This window comes from Lagenorhynchus albirostris, chromosome 20 (genome assembly GCF_949774975.1).
Source record: "Lagenorhynchus albirostris chromosome 20, mLagAlb1.1, whole genome shotgun sequence".
Lineage (NCBI taxonomy): Eukaryota > Metazoa > Chordata > Mammalia > Artiodactyla > Delphinidae > Lagenorhynchus > Lagenorhynchus albirostris.
In genome coordinates this window covers 13,130,175-13,143,789 of record NC_083114.1, presented here as the reverse complement: position 1 = coordinate 13,143,789, position 13,615 = coordinate 13,130,175, and the positions used below count along the sequence as shown (strand labels likewise).

The window sequence follows — 13,615 nt, the reverse complement described above, 5'->3', positions numbered from 1 at the left end:
ATCACAAGCAACTTGAAAGTATGACTTGTTTTTAACATTTTTGGCAGTGACTCCTGAGTATGAAGCAATTCCTCGCTGGGTGCAAACATGAGGGAAACTGGTGAATCACAGTGGCTCAGCACACTTCCCTGGGGGCTTCGGTCGTGTCACTCAGTGTTCGAAAATTTTTATTTATTTATTTTTTTAGGTTTCTAACTTGAGGTTAACGAAGCACAGTAACGGGATCAACCAGTTAAACTTGGGTTGTTTCATCAGGGTTACTAACTTGAATATGTGACTGTGAACTGTGTGTTTCTGGGGTGACTGTGCTACTGCTTTAAAGATGTCATTTTGACACTAAGATGTCCTGTTTTTCACTGGTAAAACTTGAACTCCCCAATTCTAACCTGTTCTCGCATGCTTCTGCAGGGCGAAATCAGAGCGACTGCTTTCAACGAGCAAGCGGACAAGTTCTTTCCTCTTATTGATGTGAACAAGGTACAGTAGCATGGAGTCTAGAATGGGAACAGCCGAGCGATGGGGTGAAGGGATGCTGTCTGTTGGAGAGCTATGTGATCTGTAAAGGGTTTTTATATCCAATTTGATGGCCTATCGCACGTTCCATAGCTTGGCCTCTTTTACAGGTCTATTACTTCTCTAAAGGCACCCTGAAGATTGCCAACAAACAGTTCACAGCCGTCAAAAACGACTATGAGATGACCTTCAATAATGAGACTTCTGTCATGCCCTGTGAAGATGGTCATCATTTACCCACAGTCCAGTTTGATTTCACAGGGGTTGGTGACCTAGAGAACAAGCCTAAAGACTCACTTGTAGGTAAGTATGTGTGCGAGAATGAAGAGAGTGGTGATTATTAGTTCTGTTTGCAACACATAGGGGAGGCATGAGACTTCCATGCTTGCTGTCCAACCTCTGGTCATGCTGTAATGGGAGCCTTCACCATCTCTGGCTAAAATGTTGTGCCTGTGTTTTAGACATAATCGGAATCTGCAAGAGCTATGAAGATGTCACTAAAATCACAGTGAAGTCTAACAACAGAGAAGTCTCTAAGAGGAATATCTATTTGATGGACATGTCAGGGAAAGTGGTGAATGCTACTCTGTGGGGAGAAGATGTGAGTACCCGCGTTGAGAGGTCAGAGCACGTGCAGAGAGGCAGAGACGTAAAGAGCTTCCAGGGTGGTGGTCTTGCCCCGGAAGCGGTGGGGCTTTGGCCATGTCGGCTGTGTAGACCCTTCCTAATGAAGGGTTGGACTATCTGGGGAATATTTGAAAACCTTTATTTGATTCACTTCTGTGAGATTTGCTGATGTAGATTTTACATAGTGAAACGCTCTTTCCTCTAATTCTCGATTAGTTTTTTTGTTTTTTTTTGTTTGTTTGTTTTGTTTTTTTTTGCGGTACGTGGGCCTCTCACTGTTGTGGCCTCTCCCGTTGCGGAGCACAGGCTCCGGACGCGCAGGCTCAGCGGCCATGGCTCACGGGCCCAGCCGCTCCGCGGCATGTGGGATCTTCCCGGACTGGGGCACGAACCCGCGTCCCCTGCATCGGCAGGCGGACTCTCAACCACTGCGCCACCAGGGAAGCCCTCTCGATTAGTTTTGATGTGTGTGAGTTTCTCTTGTATAGATTCCATGTGCCATTTATTGCATTCACTCTACTGTTGGCTGTTTCCCTTGTTTTCTGTAAAAATGTTTTGTGCATTCTTCCCACTAGTGACAATTGTTTGTATTTGTTTGGTGTCTTTGTCGTTATGCAGGCTGATAGATTTGATGGTTCTAGACAACCCGTGATGGCGATCAAAGGAGCCAGAGTTTCTGATTTTGGTGGACGGAGCCTCTCTGTACTGTCTTCGAGTACCGTCATTGTGAACCCTGACATCCCAGAGGCCTACAAGCTTCGTGGATGGTAGGTTTTATGGGGCTAAACACAAGGGTTATTTGAGCCTTAGTTTGGAGAAGAGCTGGTTCTTTTGGTTCCCACGATCGGTATATGAGCTGTCTGCCAAGCAGAGAGCTTCGTTTCTGGGTGGAGCAGTGCCTGTATTTCTTGGAGACATTGTGCCTTCTGAAAGGATGGCTCTAAAGCCCTTCAACTGACAGACCTGTAATCCCATGACAAACCTGGAGAGTCGCAGGGAGCAATTAGGACGGGAATGCTGCCTGCTGACCTGGATCCTGTGAAGCAGGTGAGGCCGGTGGTAGCAGCTGTACAGTGAAGCTCTGAGCGGAGGCATCTTTCTTTTCATGACTCAAAGCTGTGGGCTTCTGCAGCGTCGGGGGAGAGAGTGCTTCTTTTTCTGTCCAGTCTCTGGTGCCGATTGCATCTTCTAGTATGTATTCACTGGACTCTGCTCAAGTGCGGTGGGCACAGTGGGCCTTTGTGGGCATGTGTTGTTATTCGTGAAGCGCTCGGGGGATGAGGAGAGCCTACTAAAATCTCCTCACTATGTCTAGCTGTTTAGGGTGTTAAAACGATGCTTTAAAAGAGCACTTCAAGCTGAAGCATGGTGTGCAAGCATTGATGTGGTCAGGGAAAGCCCTGGAACTAGCTTGAGCTTAAATAATTTGTGTAGCTGTGGTCACAGGGGGGAGTGTGTTGGTTTCCAACCATGTCTTAGGGTTTGAGTGACTAAGGAATTAGCTCATATTACATACTCCCCACTTTCGTTTGAGCCTAATGTGAACCAGTTGCACTAGTATTTGAATAGTTTCATGAAATGTCTACTGGCATGATCATGTCACTTAAGCCAGCCTTGTGCATGTGGTCCCTGTGGATCTGTATTTAACTCTTCTGGTAGCTGGCATCGCATTATAAGGGAAGGCCCATTCGTTAATAACCTGACCAGATGTAATCACAGCTTTGGTTTGTTCTTATTGCTTGATTTCCTTTCAGGCTCTGGAGCTCGACCCCAGTTCAATTGCATGCCCACATTAAGGTCTTCGTATTTTTCTTGTCGATAATTGTGATCCCAGTCAACATAAAAAGACATGGCTGCCTCTAGAATAAAAGAACTTGTCATTGATCAAAGAGAAGCTCAGTGTCCACGTCCCACTAGGCGAGGACTGGAGATGTTTAGATCTTGGTTGCAACGATGTGGAGTTTTTACTGTAAGAAGGGCTGCCTCTCTCCTTGCTCTGTTGACTCCGGTTAGCTGTCTTCGCTGGCAAATGTCTCCTTGGAGTTTTTGAAACCGTAAACTCATGTAGCTAGTTGTGGTGAAACAGATTTATGGCGCTTGCTGTGCCTCTGTGACAGATTTAGCCGCTGATCTGACAGAACAACAAGGCAATTGTCTGCAGCTTAGGATGGCATCCATTCTGTTCCATGCTCTCTTTGTAAGGAGCCTGTTCTGTATGTGGTTACTTCTAGTCATCCTCCTTTTGGGTAACGTTGGCATGTTTTTAATCTCAGACTGACTCTTCCCTGCCACAAGTATGTTTCTGAGACACTTCCTCTCGGGCCCCCTTTCCTTCATATTAGCTGATATGTGATCAAGAAATGTAATCAATTTTATAATAATTTAACATAAATTAATTTCAACTTTAATAACGGCATAAATGGGACTTTCCTGGTGGCGCGCACAGTGGTTGAGAATCCGCCTTCCGGGGTTCCCTGGTGGCGCAGTGGTTGAGAGTCCGCCTGCCGATGCAGGGGACATGGGTTCGTGCCTGGTCCGGGAAGATCCCACATGCCGCGGAGCGGCTGGGCCCGTGAGCCATGGCTGCTGAGCCTGCGCGTCCGGAGCCTGTGTTCCGCAACAGGAGAGGCCACAACAGTGAGAGGCCCACGTACCGAAAAAAAAAAAGAATCCGCCTTCCAATGCAGGGGACGTGGGTTCAATCCCTGGTCCAGGAAGATCCCACATGCGCGGAGCAACTAAGCCCGTGCGCCACAACTACTGAGCCTGCACTCTAGAGCCCGTGAGCCACAACTACTGAGCCCGCGTGCCACAACTACTGAGCCCGCGCGCCTAGAGCCCGTGCTCCACAACAAGAGAAGCCACCGCAATGAGAAACCTGTGCACCACAACAAAGAGTAGCCCCTGCTCGCCGCAACTAGAGAAAGCCCCCATGCAGCCACAAAGACCCAACACAGCCAAAAATAAAATTAAAAAAAGAAAATAACTTAAAAAATATATATACATATATATATTGGCATGAGTAAAATCTCGCTAAGAAGGTAAATCTACAAGGAAACAGATAAATACCTTCTAATAAATTACTTTGAATCTTATAATCTTTTGAAATTATACCAGGATTAAAAGATCTTTCACCATGGGAACACTTTTTGCTACCCTGTTAAAATATGTCAGCTGTCCCTTTCTATCCTGATACATTTCAGTGATGATAAAAATGCAGCTGCTGAGCAAAAATGAGCATCAGTAGCCCAAAGAACTATACTACAGCTCTCCATTGTTGCCTTTTTTGTTGTTGACTTTCCAGGTTACTGTTTTTAGGCCTTGGGCCCTCCGGCCAGTGTTGATATGCAAAGCTAATTCAATAAAAGTTTCTGTGGTCGTTGGGCACTGTCTTTCTTGACCACTGGGGGGCATCAAAGCAATTGAGATAAAAAAGAGGTCATTCCATTTCTTCAATAGACTTAAGATACAATGAGGAAGATACTACCATCAGCTCACTTGGCCATGACCTATGAAAGTTGGGTGAGGGGTCAGGGGTCAGGGGTCAGGGGGTGGGGCTTCCCTGGTGGCGCAGTGGTTAAGAATCCGCCTGCCAATGCAGGGGACGCGGGTTCGAGCCCTGGTCCGGGAAGATCCCACATGCTGCAGAGCAGCTAAGCCCGTGCGCCACAACTACTGAGGCCGCTCTAGAGACCATGAGCCACAACTACTGAGCCTGCATGCCACAACTGCTGAGCCCACGTGCCACAACTACTGAAGCCCGCACACCTAGAACCCGTGCTCCACAACAAGAGAAGCCACCACAATAAGAAGCCCACGTACTGCAACGAAGAGTAGCCTGCGCTCGCCACAGGTAGAGAAAGCCCGCGCAACGAAGACCCAACACAGCCAAAAAAAGAAAAAAAGAAAGAAAGAAAAAGAAGAAGTTGGGTGGGGAGGTGGATAGCCCGTATATAGCATGTAGGAACAAGTATCATATTCAATAAGCGTATATAGTGCCTGTTATTCTTTGTTTTTCAGGTTTGACTCGGAAGGACAAGCCTTAGCTGGCGTTTCCATCTCTGATCTAAAGAGTGGAGGAATAGGAGGGAGCAACACCAACTGGAAAACTTTATATGAGGTTAAATCAGAGAACTTGGGCCAAGGTGACAAGGTATCTGCATTCCTAACTTTCTTCACAAAAGCGTGTAAAATATGCGAGACAATAGTTTTCAGATTCCATTCGTGGTACCAGCTGTTAGACCTTAATTCAGAGCTATGAGTCTCACCTGGGGCTCTGCCCAGAGCATGGCGTGGTGGTTGAGGATCCCGGCCAGAATGAAGGAGCTGTGCTTTCTAATAGGAGTATGTTACATCCCTCAGGTAGGTTGAGGCAGAAAGATGTTCAGGCTTTGACTTAGAGAGTTGTGTAGTTCTCAGAGGGATCTTAGCGAAGTGGCAGTAATCAGGTTGTGTATTTTATGAGCTGCCTTGAGATCCATATGTCTTTTCTCTGATTGTTCCTGCAAACTGAAATGCCCGTATACCAAGAAGGTGGCTTTTGAGATTATAGCTCACACCGAGCATTAGTCAGTCTCAGCGTCAGACATCGGGCGGCTCACATGTGCCCTCACCGGCTGTAAAATATTAACGTCTCGTGGGCTGAGCGCTGCTGGTATTCTCTGTTCTCTGACAAGAATGGCTCTGGTATTTGACTTTAGTTGCAACTTCCCTTTTAATGTTTGTATCTAATGACCCTCCTCCCATCTTAATCTAAACCTGTATTCTGTCAGCAATTCAATATTTAAATCATTTATTTCTCCTTTATGCTCCCCAAACCAGTAATTCCTGCTGTATTATTTTCATATTATACAATATAGTTTTTATTCCTTACTGTCCCATTTCGCTATACTCTCTTATTCGTCATTGTCAGTGACTGCAATTCATAATGCTGTTATACAGCGTCCTGAGAATGAAACACTGGACAGATCTGTGTCTCTTGTCAACCAGTCTCTTTCTTAGATCTAGGGGTAGACAGTATGTAACAAGAAATCAGGCCTAGAGAGTACCTGTTCGCACCCAAACTTTCAAGTCACACTTTGAATCTGGACCTTACCTGGAAATACAGAAACATCCTTCAGGCATTCTCCTCAGAGACTCCCCTACTCTAGGGCCTTTTAGAGTGAGGGTTTGCCCAAGCTCTTTAAACATCCACCGTATTGTTTCACCTCTTCTGTTCTGAAACATCAGGAAGCCCCAGAGGCTGCTGACCTGGCCCTGAATTGAGTACACCCAGAGGGAACTGCTTGCCCCCCAAAATTATCCATCCCGTATCCTTTCCGTGAGAGTTAAAAGGCAAAGCAAATAGCAACATAAAGCCCATGCACACGGCTTGGCCCTTGCTACGCTTACTTATCAGTGACGTCTCCACTTTGAAGACACTTGTTCAGTCTTTTTGCATTCTGAATTTGATGACTTAGACCAGGGATTCACAAACAGGCCCACGGGCCATATCCAGCCTGCTGCCTGTTGTAAATACAAGCGCATTGAAACCAGCCACCTGCTCTCATCTCCATACTGTCTGTGGACGATCTTGCACCACAGCAGCAGGGTGAGTGACTGCAGCGAAGACTGTGACCCGATGGCTTGTGAAGCCTGAGTTAGTTACTGTCTAGCTTTGTACAGAAAAAGCTTGCTGACACCTGGCCAAATAGAGAGAAAGTTGAATCTAGACGCTAGAAATCATTGCCGGGGTTTTTAATGTGGGAGGAATGGTTGAACATAACTGCTAGATTTTAACTGCATTCCTCTGTATTTCCTGGTTCTGTTACCTTTGGAGGGGCAGAGGAACAGGAGGAACACGTCTTTGTCTCTTGAAGTCTTTGTCTTTCATATAATCTGTTTCAGTTTTAATTAATTTAGTCTAATTTAGAATTAATTCTTTTATTATTAAGGAATAATATGCTTTATAACTTGGCTTATTACCTTCGTGGGTTTTATAATCAGCACAAGTGACTTCTAAAACTATAGAATGAATTATTCCCAGTAATCACATTGTGATCATGAGAATTAGAATATGTAAACACTTACCCCTCACGTGTAAGGGCAAGTCCAGTCCTGAACATAGGCCTGTGCTCTGTGTCTCATGTCACTCTTTTCTGCTGAAGCCCGACTATTTTAGCTCTGTGGCGACAGTGGTGTATCTTCGCAAAGAGAACTGTATGTACCAGGCCTGCCCAACTCAGGACTGCAATAAGAAAGTGATTGATCAACAGAATGGATTGTACCGCTGCGAGAAGTGTGACAGTGAATTTCCCAATTTCAAGTACCGCATGATCCTGTCAGTAAGTAGAATGGGTGGATGAGGACCACTGTGGTGTTTCTTGAGTGCCTACCAAGTGCCTGGCACTGTCTTTAGTTCAGGCTTTCCAGTTGTCTGGGATGCCAGCAGTGACTGAGAGCTGTCTTATGGAGTGCCTCCTGGTGACTGAAGGATGTACAATTTAAAATGCAGAGGACTTTGGTGGCTTGTTCAAAACCTTTAGTCCAAAGGCCATTGTGGCTGGACGGCCACTGAGTCCCTTGTGTCCAGATTCTGTGTCTGAAGGAGAGTTTAGTTGGGCTGTATCTCCGCTGAGATCTGAAATCACACATACACACCACATCGTGTTCCTGCTGTGATCCAGACTTACATTTGGAGCTTCTTTCTTGGATACTTTTTACGTTCTTTGGAAAGAATATGGCATATATAGTGGAAATGGGTTTTTTCCCCTGGAAATTATTTTAATGAGTAGAAAAAGTTAATCTCCCTGTCTCCTTAGTGTGTCTTCCTTTCATTATTTCTTTGCTGAAATAATGTAAAGTTGTGTTTTTTAGGTAAATATTGCTGACTTTCAAGAGAATCAGTGGGTCACATGTTTCCAGGAGTCTGCAGAGGCCATCCTTGGACAAAGCACTGCTTATCTTGGGGAGTTAAAAGAGAAGGTCAGCCGCGTCTTGTCTTATTACTGTAATAGTTCCCATGCTATAACACTTACCCATTTTGTGCTCTTTAATATTTTTTGGTTTGCTGCTTTTGGGTGTTGTATAGTTTCTCACTGATGACTATTTGAGAGCTCATCCGATTCTGTCTAATTGTGTCCACCTTGGATGTGCTAACAATGAGGCATGAAGTAATGTATAGAAAATGCTTTAAAAACAGCACTTTCCAGCATTTTTTCTCCCATTACTGTTAGCACACCAAGAGTTGGTGTGCCTGCAATCACTTGAGATCTGGAAGGTGTCTTCTGAAATAAGCTGAAGTACAGATGTGCCTTTGTTTTTGTTTTTGTTTTTGTTTTTGTTTTTTTGAGTCTGTGTTGGACTTTAAGTCCATTATGGTTTATCCCGGGACATTGAATAGTTCCCTGTGCTACAGTAAGACCTTCTTATCCATTCTAAATGTAATAGTTTACATCTACTAACCCCAAACTCCCAGTCCATCCCTCTCTCCCCACCTTGGTAACCACAAGTCTGTTCTCTATGTCTGTGAGTCTGTTTCTGCTTTGTAGATAGGTTCATTTGTGTGATATTTTAGATTCCACATGTATGGTATTTGTCTTTCTTTTTCTGACTTATTTAGTATGATAATCTCTAGTTGCATCCATGTTGCTGCAAATGGCATTGTTTCATTCTTTTTTATGGATAAGTAGTATTCCATTGTGTATATGTACCACATCTTTATCCATTCCAGATGTGCCTTTTTAATGTAATAAACAGTTTTCTGAAAAGTTGAATCAAATCCTGGTTTAAATTCACGTATAAGGTACTTGCTTATTTCATGTTGTCAGGTGGAATTCTTATGAAATAACTTTCTTTCATAAGATAACTTTCTCCATTTCATTTTTATAAATTAGTATTTTCACATATTAGTTTTATTTAATTCAGGGGATAGATTACTAATTATCCTAAACTTAAGAAAGGTACTTGCTCAGATAAAACATGTAAAGACCAATAAAAGCTATATTTTCTGGGCCACACAAATTAGCATCTATCTGTAGATTTTTTTCCCCTGTTTTCCTCCAAATCAGTTAGGATACTTATAAAAGCCACTAACAAAAAAAGGGTTTGTCATTTGTTTTGGTGTGTGTGTGTTTTTCTTTTCTGTCTTCTATTCTGTCCGTTTAGCTCTGCCCCTGTGTCTCTTTGAAATTGTCCATGAGCTCTCTAAAAATAATCCCAACAAGCCCTTTTACAGAAATAACTGGAATTGACTTTAAAGTATGATGGTATCTTTTATCTGTTTCGCCTGGTCCTCTATTTTCATATCAGATTTTAAGGCTCGAGGCAGCCTTTCAGGATTTTTTATGAGCTTATTACATTTGGCTGGTTTCACTGCCGGTGAATGAGGACATATAGAAACTCTTCCCTCAGGAGCTATGATATTCTTAGAGTATGCGCTCCATGCTTTCACTGATCTTGAAAGAATGATGGCAGCTGGTACGATTTTCTGAAGGTTTAACACATTGTTTTATTTACATACCCGAAAGCCTGAGGACTCTGTGTGTGTGTGTAGTAACCTTTACACAGAACAGTTCTATATATAATAAAGCTATTTTCATGTTTCAGGTGGCTTGCAAAGATAATACTTGACTGATATGAACTGTTTTTTAAAAAGTTCTTGTACATTTATTTTATGCATATTTATATAAAATGCTTTCTCTGATCCCTGTTTACCAGACTTTTTTTTTTTTTAGTTCAGCAGCTTAATCAAATAGTATTTGAGGGGCCAGAGAAAGAGGGAGAGAGGAGTATCGTTTTTAAACTTTTTCCCTAACCTTTGCCTACTTTTCCTGTCTTCCTCACTTCCTCACCAAATCCATCGCTGTAAATCCAGAGGCTGAAATAATGCATATGACAACTTGAACTTTTGTCTGAGTGTGTCCTCCCATTCTCAATTTGTGATGAAGATGCTGAGCCTCACATCTATTCCATCACAGACTTTTAAAGTTTAGAAATGTGTTTCCGAAGAGTGTTTCAGTTTCTTTTTTATTGTGGTAAAATATACATAAAACTTACCATTTTAACCGTTTTTAAGTGTAAGTTCGGTGGCATTAAATACGTTCACATTGTTGCACAAGCATCACTGTCCTCAAGCTCGAGAACTTTTTCATCCCTAAGCCGAAACTCTGGACCCATTAAACACTGACTCTCCACTGCCCCTGGCAGCCGTCATTCCACTTTCCATCCCTGTGAATTTGAGTACTCTAGGTAGAGTATTTTAATTTTTAATAAAATTCTACCTAAACAGTTTTATGTGATGAAATGTCACCTTAGTCATTCCTAAGAAATTTTAAACCACTGGGGGTGATCATTTTCTCAAGGATTTTCCTCAAAGTCTTTTCAGATATCTTATGGACATTTTCGGATGGTCTGGTAGTTTCCATGCCTACCGTTTGACGTTTGTTTTTGCAGAACGAGCAAGCGTTTGAGGAAGTTTTCCAGAATGCCAACTTCAGATCTTTTACGTTCAGGATCAGGGTCAAATTGGAGACCTACAATGTAAGTAACATCACCCAAGATGCAGGAGGGTTAGCCGTGGGGAACTGCTGTTTGTCACCCCCAGCAGCATTATAGTGTTAACTGTCAGTTCCTTGCTTACTGTGTTCCAGACCCAACGCTAAGCACCCTGCATTTATTACTCATTGAATCTTCCCAGCACTGGGGTACCAAGCATCATCCTGTTTTCAGATGAGGAAACAGCCTTAAAGAGAGGTTAAGGGTCTCGTCCAGTGTCAACATCCAGAGAAAAAATGCTATGTGGCCTTTTTTTTTTGGCTGTGCCTTGCGGCAAGCCAGATCTTAGTTTCCCCAGGGATCAAACCTGTGCCCCCTGCATTGGGAGTGCGGAGTCTTAACCACTGGACCTCCAGGGAAGTCCCGCTCTGTGGCCTTTTCAGTTAAAACCTGGGGGTTCTTGGTTTGTGTCCCGACAAAATGGACTCACATCTTCCACATGGTTTGCGTTTCTAAAGTCAGTATGTGAAACAAAGACCATATGTAGTTAAAATTACCTTGAAAATTCCTTAAATTGCTCATAACATCATACGGTTGTAAAGTCATGATGAAACAGCCTTTATTGAGTACTTACTATCTGCCAGATACTGTTCTACACCCTTTACATACATTGTCTCGCTTCATCCTGGCAGTAACCCTATGTGTAGAAACTATTGTTAGCCCTGTTTTTACCAGCAAAACAATGTAGGCATACGGAGAATGAGTAACTTGCCTAAACTCACATGCTAGCAAGTGGCAGAGCTAATAATGGCACACAGGCAGTCCAGCCTCAGAGCTTTGCTCTCAGCCATGCTTAGAAATACGACTGGGTTTAGTCAGTACAGAGCACACTGCAGCGTGTGAGCCCCTGAGCTGGCCTCACCCTGTTCTGCCTCTGCAGGCAACGTCCAACCTAGAGAACCTGCGGCGAGGGGAAAGAATTCAGAAAACTCCTCTGCTTGCCTCAGGGTTTACTCGTTCTGTTTTATTGTCAGACCTTAACCCTAATACCTGCTGATAGCTGTGCTTGGTTTTGTGAGCGTTAAATGAGACAGGGACTCCAGACGTCAGTGATAACGATGTCAGGGTGGTGGATGTCAGGGTGGTGTCGGGAGGGAGGGATGGAAGGGTTGCTCGGTCCCTGAGTGGTGTGGACAGGGCAGGTGAAGGGCAGCGAGGTCGCCTCTCTCAGGGCTGAGGTGGGCCCACGGCAGGCCTCCCTCCTCTGCCGTGGGTGCTTCTCCGCTCCCCACGGCCCCTGCTTTCAGAGCCAGCTGTGTGGCTTTAGGAAGTCACTGTCTCCTCTGGGCTCCTGTTTCCCGCTCTGTAAAGAGAGTAAATTGAACTTCATGAGTCCTCTGAGGTCCATTGCGCTTGGAGTCTAGGTTCCTGAGCATTTGGGAGCGCGAGGGACAGGTGAGAGGGGTCTGTATCGAAGGGAGGCCTTTGTCCACTCTCCCGGCCCCAGAAACTCTGCCCTGGGCTCTCACCATCATTGTTTCCTTATCGGAATGACAGAACTCTGAACCCAGCGTGTCTTTGTGATTTCTCCTGCTGGGATCATTGAAACCATTGCCCCATGGCCACAGGCTTTCTTTCCTTCGTTCACAAATCGCTTTTCTCTTTTCAAAGGATGAGTCTCGAATTAAGGCCACTGTGATGGACGTGAAGCCCGTGGACTACAGAGAATATGGCAGAAGGCTGATCACGAGCATCAGGAGAAACGCTGCGGCGATGTGAGCCGAGCCTGCTAACGGGGCAGGAGCCTGTAGACAGAGGGCTAAAGCGAACTGACCCCCGACCCCAACCCCCGCCCCGCCCCACCTGACGACTGCGTTAGCTGCACGGTGTGGAGTGCCTCTCTGTGGGGGACTAAGCCATTGCCTCTTGTGCGCATCTGGGAACCCACTGGCAGCAAAGGGAAATCTGCTCGGAGGGCTGTGGTGTAAACCGTGTCAGACCTCGGGGTCAGCTGGCGGGGAGTGTAGTACCAGTCACTCCTTCTGTCTTTAGGCTTTTGTCAGTTTTATTAAGATTTCATTATCTTCAACCAGGAATTATGTCACGAGTAATTGACCCTAAATCTGCAGATGGTGAAATAAATTATGTAAGTAGGGTTTCCACTTCTCCAGTGGTGACACCTCCATGGCTCGGGCCCCTTCTCGGGAGGGAGAGCCGAGAAGTGATTGTGCAGAGGAACCTGGGTGTTTTAGTGGGCGTGTCTTCCTAGATCCAAAGGCTCTCTGTCTAGAGGTGCCACGTAGTTGTTAATGCTTGGAGTGGCAATAGGGTAGAATTATTAATCAGTCATATCTTTTCTATCTGAAAATATCCTTCCTTCAGGGTCTAATAGACTGAGTCAGATGAGTCTGATATTAATCAAAATTGTCTCTTCTGAGGAAGGCTGATAAGCATTGACTTGCCGTCCCCTAGGGACATCCAGGCAGCAACAGAGCATTGCTTTAGTTTTCCCTTCAGTTAATGTTGCATTTGGGTTGGTATGCCTTTTCTACCTGTACATATTTCTTGCATTTGTATGTTTCTTTTCTTGATTAAAGCTATGTTAAGTAGAAGGGATTTTGAAAGGAGAAGCCCTTTGTTTCCATTGCTTTGTTTAATAAACAGTATAGTCTCAGCTTGTGAATCCTACTTTCTTTGAATGCAAAGGGCTCTTGTAACTGGAAAGCAATTAATTAGCCTTCATAATAAATGTTCACTGGGGGGAGATATTAACTCATTACAAACTCAAAGATTAGTCCAAAGCATGGAGATGATTCTTCCTAATGTTTGCAGCCCTGAAATGCATCTTTAAAAGAATGAAAAGACCCCAAACGAAAAGCCACTGTGCCCTGGAACGCTGGTGATCTGGCATTTTGGGATTTTACTGATGTTTACACAGCAGTCTTAACACCACCAGGCTTTGAAATGTGAACAGACAGTGAGCTGGGAAGAAAACAGTAAT

At 44.4% G+C, this 13,615-nt stretch overlaps 1 protein-coding gene across 2 annotated transcripts in view; it reads left to right on the top strand.

Annotated features, from left to right (window-relative positions):
- Positions 1-13,288, top strand: part of RPA1 (replication protein A1) — a 53,853-nt gene extending 40,565 nt beyond the window's left edge. For both annotated transcript variants that reach the window (XM_060135038.1, XM_060135037.1), the window contains 9 exons: positions 409-477; positions 624-816; positions 975-1,114; positions 1,759-1,907; positions 5,161-5,293; positions 7,287-7,463; positions 7,996-8,103; positions 10,573-10,659; positions 12,286-13,288. In XM_060135038.1, coding sequence (XP_059991021.1) covers positions 409-477; positions 624-816; positions 975-1,114; positions 1,759-1,907; positions 5,161-5,293; positions 7,287-7,463; positions 7,996-8,103; positions 10,573-10,659; positions 12,286-12,393 — 1,164 coding nt within the window. In that variant the 3' untranslated portion in view covers positions 12,394-13,288. The remainder of the gene's footprint in view (positions 1-408; positions 478-623; positions 817-974; positions 1,115-1,758; positions 1,908-5,160; positions 5,294-7,286; positions 7,464-7,995; positions 8,104-10,572; positions 10,660-12,285) is intronic.
- The last annotated feature ends 327 nt before the right edge of the window (positions 13,289-13,615 follow it).